Source organism: Excalfactoria chinensis, chromosome 7, assembly GCF_039878825.1.
Source record: "Excalfactoria chinensis isolate bCotChi1 chromosome 7, bCotChi1.hap2, whole genome shotgun sequence".
NCBI lineage: Eukaryota > Metazoa > Chordata > Aves > Galliformes > Phasianidae > Excalfactoria > Excalfactoria chinensis.
The window spans coordinates 30,758,009-30,770,140 of NC_092831.1; the positions used below are offsets into that span (position 1 = coordinate 30,758,009).

At 48.5% G+C, this 12,132-nt stretch overlaps 1 protein-coding gene and 1 long non-coding RNA gene across 2 annotated transcripts; both read right to left on the bottom strand.

Moving 5' to 3' along the window:
* Nucleotides 1–173: 173 nt before the first annotated feature.
* Nucleotides 174–8,184, bottom strand: CAVIN2 (caveolae associated protein 2). Its single transcript, XM_072342379.1, has 2 exons — nt 7,717–8,184; nt 174–2,757 (listed from the first exon to the last, which is right to left on the bottom strand). The coding sequence occupies exons 1-2, from the start codon at nt 8,107–8,109 to the stop codon at nt 1,972–1,974; spliced, it is 1,179 nt and encodes a 392-aa protein (XP_072198480.1). The 5' UTR covers nt 8,110–8,184; the 3' UTR covers nt 174–1,971.
* A 1,374-nt stretch (nt 8,185–9,558) lies between these two features.
* On the bottom strand, nt 9,559–11,904 carry LOC140254519 (uncharacterized). The gene is made up of 3 exons (XR_011904246.1): nt 11,853–11,904; nt 10,252–10,395; nt 9,559–9,956 (listed from the first exon to the last, which is right to left on the bottom strand). It is a non-coding gene; the product is annotated as an uncharacterized lncRNA (long non-coding RNA).
* Nucleotides 11,905–12,132: the final 228 nt, after the last annotated feature.

Consider the following 12,132-nt stretch of genomic DNA (forward strand, 5'->3'; position numbering starts at 1 on the left):
TGTTTGAGATTGAATGGGGTCTGAAAACACAGCCTGAACACCGGTATCTCATCACTGAATGTCAGTGGATGCTGAAGAAAAAAAGCAGGGGACACCAATGCACCCAAAAATGCCTGACCTTTACATTTAATCCGCCGGCTTCTCACGCCGCTTCTCCCACAGACTGAAAGAGCTGTGTTTCACGTTATGCTTTTATTTGTCATTTTTATTGTTAGTTACAAGTAAAAACATCAAAAATCCACCGTAGTTAATACAAAATACAAATGAAGCCACATGAGTTATTACAAACAGTATCTCCTCTGTGATGCTGTATACATCAGAGCTTAATTTCTAACGGTACTTGCCTGCAGTAAGCTCTTAACGACTGATTTCCAGTGTGATTTACCGGTCGCAGACGCCACCCCCACGGAGCAGTATCTGCTAAGCATGTCACAATGGCATTTTTGCTGTAGCTTTTATTTCCCCCGTAACTGATGATTCTAAGTACAAGTTGAAAGAAGCAACCGTTTTTAGTACAATGTTAAGCATTGGTAGAATCACTTTTGTATATATATAAAAAGATAACCCACTGCATAAACAAACAAGGATGTAAGGCAGCTGTTGCGGGTGCCGTGCTTCCCTGTCTTCGCCACACCTTTACCTTTGTGAAGTGACAGAAATGAATGTTTACAGAGAACGGGCTCCTCTGGAGACAAATGTTTTCCACAAATTCTGAAACAATTAGCTATCCGATTTTGAGAGCATGGAGGTGATCTTGAGCTACGTTATTAGCAGAGAATCAAACCTCGTGCCTTCGCAGACTCGTTCCTATGTACACTCATGCCTGTCCTCCTATTCGGTCCCTAATGCGGTTTTCCTTCAAGACGTGCCTAAAAAAGCATTTTCACCTTTTTGAAGCGTTGCCCTTACATCCCTGTAATTATCTGTTTTGTGTAGATATAACTCTATATATGAAATAATCTGTAGGAAGATAAATTATACTATTTCCAAAATACTCTGAGATACAAAGTCATGCAGGTGCAAAGTTTAATAGCATATTGTTACAAGGATTAAGAATTAATTAATCAGTGTTATCTGAGTATATATTCCTTAAGCTGGAAGTATAGATGTGATATAGTGGGCTTTTATTTTTGCTCCCTGCCCCCTCCCCTTTTGCCTTAACATTTCATAGCATTTCATACTTCAGACTATCTCTGTGTTTCTGTTGTTTCCATCAAACTCTCTCTTCTTCTTTTAACTATTCCCAACCATTAAAGGTACAGCAGCCGATTACACATTCACGCCTGTCACTAATGTATTTCTGTAACTCAGGTAGGTTGAAATTCATCTTTTCATTTCCACATAAACACGGTCATTTCTCCTAAGTGAAAGACCGCTAGCAAAAATCCTGAGCCTGTAGAGGCTGACGGAGCAAACGTTTCGTTTTTGCTATGTACTCTTATGCTCTTCTGGCCTTGCAACATCAGGGAGCAAAGCTCCACACCAGCTGCATGGGTATGCAGCTGCGGAGGCCGCCAGCGTTCACAGAGCATAGCAAAGAAACCACGCTCAAGGTCTCTCATTGGTATTTCCAAACTTACATACCAATTTACTCACAGTGCTAAATACTCTGAGAGAGGCAAACAGAAGTATAACGGGGCTTTGATGACTCTCCCTGCATTTCTCTGACCTACCTAGAAGAAAGCCAGCCGAGCAGCTTGCTCCTGCCAGACATATTCTTTTTTCTCATTAGTCTCTTATGCCAGCTGACGGTTTCTCTACGTTAATGAATACCAGAGGACTGGCCTAAAAATTGGAGCGTGCTGCAGCCCGAGTTGTTGGCTGTGTTCCCTCTGCGTTCCAATATGGTGCTGTAAATTATCATTGCAGAGAGAAGGCCGGAAGAAACTTAAACGCCACTACCACATGTGTAGCAGAAACCAGTCTTTCACCTAGGCAAAAAGCACGTGGAAGCTGAAGGACGGCTCTGACTTAGGCCGTTTGGTCTATCTGCAGAACAGCTGCTCGGGTTGTTTCTTCATCAGATTCTTCCATTTCCCCGCTGACCGGTTTGCTCCTTTCATCATACAGTTTCTGTTCGGAGTCTTCGAGAGGCATCCCATACTCTTCATCATCCTCAACGATGGACAGCTCAATGCTGTTGTTTGTCGTGGCAGCGGCTTCCATCCTGGCTTCCTTCTCCAAAGAATCAATGACCGCTTTGCTCTCCTCAGCCAGAGACGTGGTGGGGGTCATCTCTGAGTGCATGTCGGCGAATGACATCTCCTCGTTCTCGGCCCGGTCGGTGCTCGCTGTATCTGCTGGTCTGTCTTCGGCTTCGGCGGGGCTTTCTCCTTCACGGGATTTCTTCACGTTGAACCCGAGCGGAACTTTGAAAGGCGAACTCTTGGAAGAGGACGATTTCTGATGGTGCACTGTAAGGGATTTCTTAATCTTTTCTCTCCGTTCAGGTGAGACGATCTTCGTGCTGATCTTGTTCATCTTCTTCTCGATGTTTTGGCGGGAGAACGCTTTCTTGAGGCTGTCGACCTTCTTGAGGCCGGTCCTTTTAATTTTCTCAGCTCTGGACTCTTCTGCTTTCTCGTCTGCACTGTCACCTGCATCATCTTCAGGATGTATGTCATCCTCCGAAGACAATTCCACCGTATGCAAGGTTTCTTCCAGCGTTTTGTTCTCATCCATGGGCTCTTCCTTTCCTTCTGTGATGCTGGGAATGGGCTCCTTTGCAAAAACGCTGGCAGGGATCTCATTTTCCTCCTGAAAGAATTGACAATATTTGAGTTTCATAGTTCACAGACTTAATAAATAAACCACAACCCTGAACAATTAATTTGTTGTTGTTTGTTTTTTGTTTTTTGTAAATTCCAACAGTGACACAAAGGACACTGAACATTTCTTGTTGTTTCAGCGTATTTAACCAGTAACAAGCCACTCAAAGTCCACCGAACCGTTATCTGTCGCAGTTTAAGACTAATGAGCTGTCAACTGTAAGATTTCTCTTTCAGAATGACTTGGAATGTACACAGAATGGTAATTCCATTACTTGTCATTTAAATTAGTTTCTGTTTTTAAGCAGCTCGGCTGTGAGGCTGTACACCCATCCCTGAGAAGAAGGGGAGATATCGTGGCTACAGGGGCCTTGCTGCAGATGGATCGCCTGTGCGGGCCTCGTCCTCAACTAGAAACAAGAAGCAGTGAAGCTTCTTGGCTGACACTGAACTTACAGCATGACCCACTATTTATTCTTCTCCTTTCTATGATCACAGTGATCTGAATATTACTTTCAGGAATTAGGGGAGTGAAGTTTAATTTACTCATCTTGCGCATTCTTTGCAAATCTAGGTAATCGCTTACAGTTTTAAACAATTCAGCGTTCAGCTGTGAGCTCCTCGATGGCACAGAAAACCAATTTCAACAAGTACGGGTAGGCCATAACTTTTGACGTGTGACTCTGGGAAAGGAGAGGCACACAAGCTGAGCACAGAGGGCTTAGTCCCAGAGGTGGCTGGCATGGCAGAAGGGAAACGGTCAAATTATCCTTGTTTTCTAAAAACCAATTAATAAAACCCAAACAAACCATTCTCCTTGTACCAACGAGCCAATGATTCAATTAAAAGCAAAGTGGTCTCTGGCAGTCAGAGAGTACCGGCAGTTGAGAAATCATGTCTCTGTCTAAGCTTCCGGTATGGCCTCGCAAACACCGGCCTCTGGTCACCTCTTACTCTGCTTGAAAAATGTGAGTAGCGTGCTCTCCTATATCACAAGTGTAGAAGGCCTTAGGATGATGGGAATCACTGAAATGTAAATAAAAACAAATGATTTAGAAGGCTTTGGAAAGGCAGAAGCGGTGCCGCAGGAATTCTCTGTGCTGCAACAGCCTTTCCCATTTCAGGTACGGCACTGCAAGCGAGCCGCTGTTAACTTTGAGGCCTAACGTTTCCACGTGACATCCTTATTCTCTTCTGATAAACATCTGAGCTGTCTGGTATTTCATTTAGGATGATGAGAACAATACACTTAAAAATGCAGATAGTTACGAACTGCATAGCTATTTTCCACGAGAGGATAGGAACACAAAAATGTGGAACTTTTTATGTTATCCTCTTGATCTAAGCTAAACTTCTAAGAAAGGAGTGATACCTCTTTTATAATCTAGATCTGAGTCCAAAATCAGCACTTGCATGTTCTGATGCCAGTTTGTATGTAGCTTCGTGACCCTGAATTCTATTTCTCCTCATGGAGCTGAAAAGAAGGGTACCAGTTCTCCGCATGTGAGCTGCTGCTAACGCCGGGAGTATCAGCAAAGCCTAAAGCACTGCCTTCCTCTGGCTGTGACCAGTTCTTCTTGAGAACCACCCATAGGTCATCATTCCATATGCAGCATATGGTGAGAAAGACTACGGCAGCCACGGTGAGCAGCACGTGACTGAAGCCCGAGGGAGCAGGTGGATGCGTGCCTGATGCTGCAGCGGGGAAGTGCTTTGCTTCAAATTTTCACTGCATTCCCCGCATTGCGTGTGGAAAGAGGCCCTCAAGAAGGGAAGGTGGCATTTTTCTGTGCCTACAGCAGCTCGTGCTGCTAGGTGTTGCTATAATGCCTACATGATTGCTAGCCTAAAGCTTGTTTTGCTCTGCAAATAGGTAGTTCACTCAGAACATGAGTAACGCTACTAAAAGCAACCAGAGCTCCACCTCCACCTCCTTCCCACCCATGCTCTTCGGACCAGCTTGTCCCAAAGGGGCCGGAGCTGAGGGAGGAGGACGTGTCTGGCTGCCCGTCTGCACGTCCTGTACAGGCTATGGTGTCTGCGGCTCGGCTGCCCCATCCTGCTGCCCTAGCTGGACCAAGTCCCATGGGCCACACGAGACATTCCTGTCCTTAATCAACATAAGAGTAACCAATATGGAATCAGGGAATCATTACAGTTAGTCAGAAAAGACCTCCTAGTTCATCTAGTCCAGCCGTCTGACTACCACCGATATTGTCCATTAAATCATGTCCCTTGTACCATATCCACACATTTCTTGAAGACTGCCAGGGACAGTGACTCCACCACATTCCTGGGCAGCCTGTTCCAGTGCTTGACAACTCTTTCAGAGCAGAAGCTCTGCCTAATACCCATCTTGAACCTCCCAAATGACAGCACTCATCTGGGGATGAAGCATTCATCGAGAGCAGCATCTGAAATGGGTTTGAGTCTCAGGGTGCTCAGCCCCAGGCTATAACTTTGTCACACGGTACCTAACCCATTCACCAGGAAACACGACGTTTTACTGGCAAGTTAAACACGGGCCTTTTTCATCCTGAATTCTGCTTCTACAGCTAAAAGTAAAACAGCCCACCGAACCGCCACCAAAAACCCAGTCATGTGGCAAGCACAAAATAACAATGCCAAAGCTTAACAAGGATTTTTGAAACAGTGATTTCAGTGTTTTGCTAAATTGCTGTGTCATTTGTAATAACTTCAGCATCCCCAAACACTTGGATACGGTGCCATCAAAATATGCTACCAATTACAGCAAATATATTCAAACTAAGAGCAATGCAGACTGTCTGGGGAGAGGAAAGTTCTGTTTTGATAGTCATTCCAAGCTCCTCCCTAAGCTGGAAAAGAAGGTCCCAATAAGAAAGGTGCTGCGTCAAGTCTGTTTTCAATTTGAGTTGAAAAGAAGTCTCCCCAGACCGAAGAGAAGTCCCACCCTACCAGCTTTACCTTTGTTTTTAAAGAAATCTGGCATCAATATGGCCTCGCTGACTTCTCCTTCCTAGTATTGTTATTCTCTGGAAAAGCAGAAACCCAGCCAGCCTTCCGCTCTCTTTTCCCTCCCTCCAATTACCCCACTTTGGCTGCTCTCCCCTAGCCCCAGCCCCTCCCTCAGGGAGTGCTCCTGGCAAGCTTTCGCTTTCCTGCTTGGCCTCATCCTCCCAGTGGAAAATCCCATCTCGGAGCCCCGGGCACACCCGGGAGCACCCCAGTCATTGCCTTCATCATCTGAACGGCTGCCTGCCTTGCTTAAGGCCTGTGTTCTGCACCCACTGTAGGTCAGTGATGTTCCCTCCCCACCAGAACATGGTCAGTGACATCCTTGTGATAGAGGCTGCATTATAGGACACAGTGTTAAGGAAGGACTCTGACTGTAGTGAAAGTAAGCAAATAAGCAGTCCCTAACTTTGCAGAGCTGCTTAGTGGCAGGAAGCAAGCCATCAGGACGCTGCTTGGTCCTCCAAATGCCTCCTGGTGTTGTTTCTTTCACCCAAAGCCCACAGTGGTGGTAGCAACGGGGTCCCACGTGCACAGCACGCATACATCTGTCATCACTCTATGTGCTTTGCCTTTTAAAAATGCTAAAAGTTGGGTATCCTGAAGGAATACACTGTATACCTTGTAATATGTGCCACGACATCTCCTTACCCTGCTCAAGTAAAGCACACCCTCCCCTTGGGATGCAGTCAAGATGTGGGCCCGGAGGTGCCCATTCTCAGCTAACAGGAGATGGCCATGCTCTGACTCCCAGAGACAGCTCCCAAAGCCCTCGGAGAAGCCCAGCAATCTTTCCATTTAGCTCTTCCTGGAATCATTTCCACATTCCTTCTGGGGTGGAAACTACAACGGCCCCTCCTCTCCGGGCCACGCCACACACGCTGTCATTAGGGTGAACAATAAGCAGAGCAGAGGGGGCTTCCTCTCTGTGAGGACGTGGCTGGGCGCAGGCCAGACCTGCCAACTTTGTCAAAATTAGGGGTTTGTTTTGTTTTTTTAAACAGGAATCAACCGTCCAAGGAACAGAGCAAACAACTGACGCCATAATATGCAGCCAACAAACTCGCTGTACGGAGCTGTGACACACCCGTGCTGTAACCCCACATCTGCTCTCCATCTCTGGTACATTGTGTAGGTCTCTTTTCACCCCTCCTTCCTCTGCCCCTCTCCTCCCCCTTCCTTGTTTTCTTTTTTCTTTCCAGATGTAAAACTCCCATCCTGTGTTTAGCTAAAGCTCACGCCACGTTCTGTCCAGCCCATTGCTTAAAAAGGGGAAAATATGCAAACCTCTGCTATCACTGGATGGGCTCCCGGGAGGTTTCGCTGCATTTTTAGCTCCTCTCTGACGGGGTGGGAGCGGGGCAGGGGCTGCACCTCTGCCCTGCTCTTGCAGGCAGATGAAGGGCGGTGGTCAGGGGCTCTTTCCCCAAGCTGGCCAAACGGCAGCAAATCGGGAACTTTCGCAAAGTTTGCTAAGAGTTCACCAAAGGGGCTCCGTGCCCGAGTTTGCTAAAACTCTGGAAAACAAGGGATCCGTGTGCCAAGTTAGCCGTGAGTTAGTAATACACGATCGTGCTCCGAGTTTGCAAAATGGGCTCTTTCTCTGAGCTTGCTGACTGCAAAAGGAGGCTCTTTCTGAAGGTTTTGCAAGAGGGGTCGTGGGGCCTTTCTCAATTTCGTTAAGAGCTGGGGGACCAGCTCCTGTTCCTGCGTTCGCTAAGAGTTGGCAAAAGGGGACTCGTGCTAAAAGTTAACAGGGCGGGGCTCTTTCCCTAAGTTTGCGAAGTGCACAAAAAAGGGACCTTTCCCCGAGCTTGCCGGGAGTCACAACGGGCCCTTCCTGCAGGCCGACTGCACTGGGGCTCCCTCCCTCCCCACGCCCGCCAGCGGCAGCAAAGCGGGCCCCATCCCGTTGCGCGCCCGGAGCAGGCGGCGCTGCGCGGCTCGTCCTCACCTGGAAGATGAGCACTTTAAAGCGTTCCCTGCGCAGGAGCTGCGCGTGGTGCTGTTCCAAACGCCGAACCTGCGCGCACTGCCTCTCGAGCCGCTCTCGCACGGCGCGGGTGTGCGCGCACACCTTCTGCGACTTCTCCAGCAGCTTCTCCACCGCCGCCCCCGTAGCCCCGTGGCTGCGGCACAGCTTGCCCAGGTCCCCCTGGATGCCCTTCACCGCCCCTTCCAGCCCCCGCTGCCTCTGCTCCATCTGCCGCTGCTGCCCTTCCACCGACTCCAGCATGGACACCAGCTTCTCCAGCAGGGCCAGCACGGTCAGGGCGTTCACCTGCTGCCCTCCGCCCGCAGCCTCCGCCGGCGGCGGCACCGCGCTGCCCCCCGCCGCCTCCCCCATGGCTGCCCCGGTAAGAGCCGCCGCCCGCGGCCGCCGCTCTTAAGGGCTGCGGGAGGAGCCCGACCCCGGTGCCGGCCCGCCCTGGGCGGCGGAGAGCTTCCCGGGGCGGTCCGGTCCCGCGGCCGGGCTCGAGTCCCATAGCTCGTCGTCGGTAGGTGGCGAGAGACACCGCGGAATTGCGTAGCCTCTTTCCTGGCTCCCGCTGCTCTCCCGAGATTTCTCTGAAGTTTCTGAAAGCGCCCGAAGTTCGTCCCGCACTCGTACTCTGTGCGCCACGGGGAAATCTGCAGCAAGGTAGCCGGCACGATATACATCTGTATAGTTTTTCCCCCGCCCCAGCAAAGCACATCCATGGACAGTATCGCTATCTTAGCAGCAAGGCCCCTCAGCCCGCACTACGGGCAACTCTTTGGGCGACCCGTGGCTCGAGAGGTGCCTCTTGGTGCCTCCCACCCATGGGATGCACCGTGAGAGATGTGGTGCTGTGTCAGAAGCGATGAGATGGCCCCTAAACGGTGCCTCTTCCGGCCAGCCACGGCATTCTGGCCTGTGGTTTTGACGGCAGCTGTCAGATCCGATTACACGGTGCATTTTTTAACAGGGCTGTCAAGTTGGCTGAGCCATTTGATCTTCGAGGATTCAGCATTTTGATCATAGAATCATAAAATCAAGGAATGGCTTGGGTTGGTATGTTGCCACCCATCAGCTCAGGCTGCCCAGCACCCTATTCAGCCTGGACGTGGCATCCATAGTTTCCCTGGGCAGCTTGTGCCAGCACCTGACCATCTCCTGAGTAAAGAATCTCTTCCTAACATTTACCTTAGATTTGCTTTCTCTAAGATCACCATCTCTAAGACCCCTTGCCCTATCAGACTGTGTAAAAAGTTGGTCTGACTCCTGCTTTTAAACCCCTTTCAAGTACTAGAAGGTGCCCCTGGATCTTTCCCTCTCCCTATGCAGCCCAGGACACTGTTGTCTGGTCCCAAGACAGATCCCCACTCTTTATTACAACCATCTTTCCCGTGATTATCATTTTGAGGAATTTCTCATGAAACACTGGCCTAAGCCACCTTCTTGGAGGGGCAGCGTGTCCCTGCATTGCTGTGCGGGACTTGGCTCAGGGCGATGCCTCTCCCCAACAGAGGGGAGTATTTGCAAGGGGTAATTGGGAATTACAGTCAGGATTTTGCTGATGAAGAATCCACCTTTACCTGGCACGTTCCTCCGAACTGTCAAAAAAGCTGATGGCAAAGCTTTTCCTCTCTTGTAATCAGGTTGTTTGGAAGAGGAAGATAATGAAATAACCTGTTATGCAAGCAAATGGAACATTAATTGTGTGAACAGCAGATGAATTTAGGCTATCTGTTTCCTGCAGGAAACCGGGGAGACTCGTGTAACTTCCCACCTGTAGACACATCACCACTCCTGTCCCCCCTCCTCCCTGGGGTGAGCCTCCACGGAGCTGGAATGCAGCCAGCATCTCTCCCTCATTGCCACGGTAGCTGTCATGTTGTGTCATGGTGCTTCGTCTCGTCCAAATGACATCGCGGGAGATAACAGCGCAATGCAAAGCGAAGCGTTATAAATCCAACATGGCATGCCCAAAACAATACTTGCTTTTAGTAGATCAGTTATCCTTTAAAAGGGAGTACTTAGGTTTGTGCTTCGATAATTCAGTAGCTCCCATCTCCGGTAGAAACCGTGTCAACCTGAGTTACTCTTTATGATGAGCAGCAGTGATGGGGCAAGAAGGCATGAAAAGGATTAAGACCATCGGACTCTGGGTGCACGTCCCAGGGCTGTCTCCTGTGATCAAGACAAGGATCCTGGGGCTGCTCACGGTAGCCCTGTAAGGGAGAGCTGAACAGGACCTGCTATACGCTGGCTGGCTTCAGTTCTTAACCATCATAATTTTCAGCTATTAATAAGTTGTTAAATCCTTTATATAAAAAGGTGCTTATTTTTCAGAGCCCCCGCTGAGGTTAGGAGACAAATAAAAAAAAAGGTTAAATCAGCTCCTGGCTCCTAGTATTAATACCCTATTTATTACTGCACAGCCATTAAGGGTGTTTATTCAGAAATATTGAATAAGCAGAAAGTCATCTGCATAGGACACGGCTAAAATGTCAAGCTGCAAATTACCTTGTTTACTCAAAAAGCACCAAGGCTTTTCCAGGCCTTCTTTTATGAGCTGCCATCCCCCGGTTTGCAGGTGAACTCGTGTGCAAAGCCGAGCCTTGAGCAGGGGAAACTTGCTTCATGAGTTGGGCAGGGCTAAAAAGTGGGCTAAAGAAACAGAGCTTTGAGACTTATTATTATGTCAAGTGTTGCAACAGACAATAGCGAATAGCAAGCCTATAACTACATAGATAAAAGTCTGTTCCTGATTGCTAAACACATCTGTCTGACCAGAGAACTTTGCTACTCGCTCCACTAAGCCCTCAGCATCAGAGACAATCTTTGGTGTGATACTGTGCTATGGAGTGTTGTTTAGTTTACTTCTTTCTGCACCATTTCCATGCAGAGAATAAGGAGGATACCCCAGCAGGTTAAGGCAAGCGAGGTGCAGCACTGGCAAGCTAGATGCTGCTTAGCTTTTCACTCTTACACACAGGCAACAAAAACAAATAAATCATAGAATCATAGAATCATAGAATTATCCAGGTTGGAAAAGACCTTGAAGATCATCAAGTCCAACCGCAGCCTAACCAGTACCCCATCTCTAAGAAAAAAAAAAAAAACAAAAAAAAAAAAAACAAAAAAAAAAAACAAAAAAAAAAAACCCAAAAAAAAACCAACCTCTGCTAAATCATATCCCTGAGTACCACATCCAAACGGCTCTTAAACACATCCAGGGATGGCGATTCAACCACCTCCCTGGGGAGCCCATTCCAGTACCTAACCACCCTTTCTGTAAAGAAGTTCTTCCTAATATCCAACCTAAACTTGCCCTGGCGCAACTTGAGGCCATTTCCCCTCGTCCTGTCACTTGTCACTAGTGAGAAGAGACCTGCCCCACTCTCACTGTAAGAACCTTTCAGGTACTGGAAGACGGCAATAAGGTCTCCCCTCAGTCTCCTCTTCCTCAGGCTAAACAGCCCCAGCTTCCTTAGCCTCTCCTCATAGGGCTGATTCTCCAAGCCCTTCACGAGCCTCGTTGCCCTTCTCTGGACCTGCTCCAGTACCTCCATATCTTTCTTGTGCTGAGGTGCCCAAAACTGGACACAGTACTCGAGGTGAGGCCTCACCAATGCTGAGTACAGGGGCAGGATGACTTCCTTAGTCCTGCTCAGCACACCATTCTTGATACAAGCCAGGATGCCGTTGGCCTTCTTGGCCACCCGGGCACACTGTCGGCTCATGTTCAGCCGTGCATCAATCAGTACCCCCAGGTCCATTTCCTCCACACAGTCCTCCAGCCACTCCGCCCCAAGCCTATAGCGCTGCCTGGGGTTGTTGTGGCCGAAGTGCAGGACTCGGCATTTGGTCTTGTTAAACCTCATTCCATTGGCTTCAGCCCAGCTCTCCAGCCTGTCCAGATCCCTCTGTAGGGCCTTACTACCCCCAGGCAGATCCACACTCCCAGCCAATTTAGTGTCATCTAAATAATGTCATCATAAATAAATAAAAGTGGCCAATGTAAGCTACTGTATGATCAATAAGTAACAAGAAGTTAAACAGGTGTTTGGTTAAGTAGGATTATCGTAACATAAAGGAAGTCAATAATAAATGGAAATACTCACCAAGGTTGAAAGCTCACAATGAGACTCCTCGAAGAAGCAGCCTCCAGAGAAACATCCTTCCCCAGTGACAGTCAGCCCTTAAATGGAGTCTAGGAGAGGTGCAGCTAGGCTCCACCCCTTCCTGTAGCACAGCTGAATTACCTTCACCTGTGCTCCCAGGGCTGACTAGGTGCTTGCCTCAGGTGATCAATTGGAGGTTCAAGCAGTGATCAACAGTTCTCATATGGTAACCTAAACCCCATCTGCTGTTTTGTATAATGCAGTACTGCATACTTCAAGG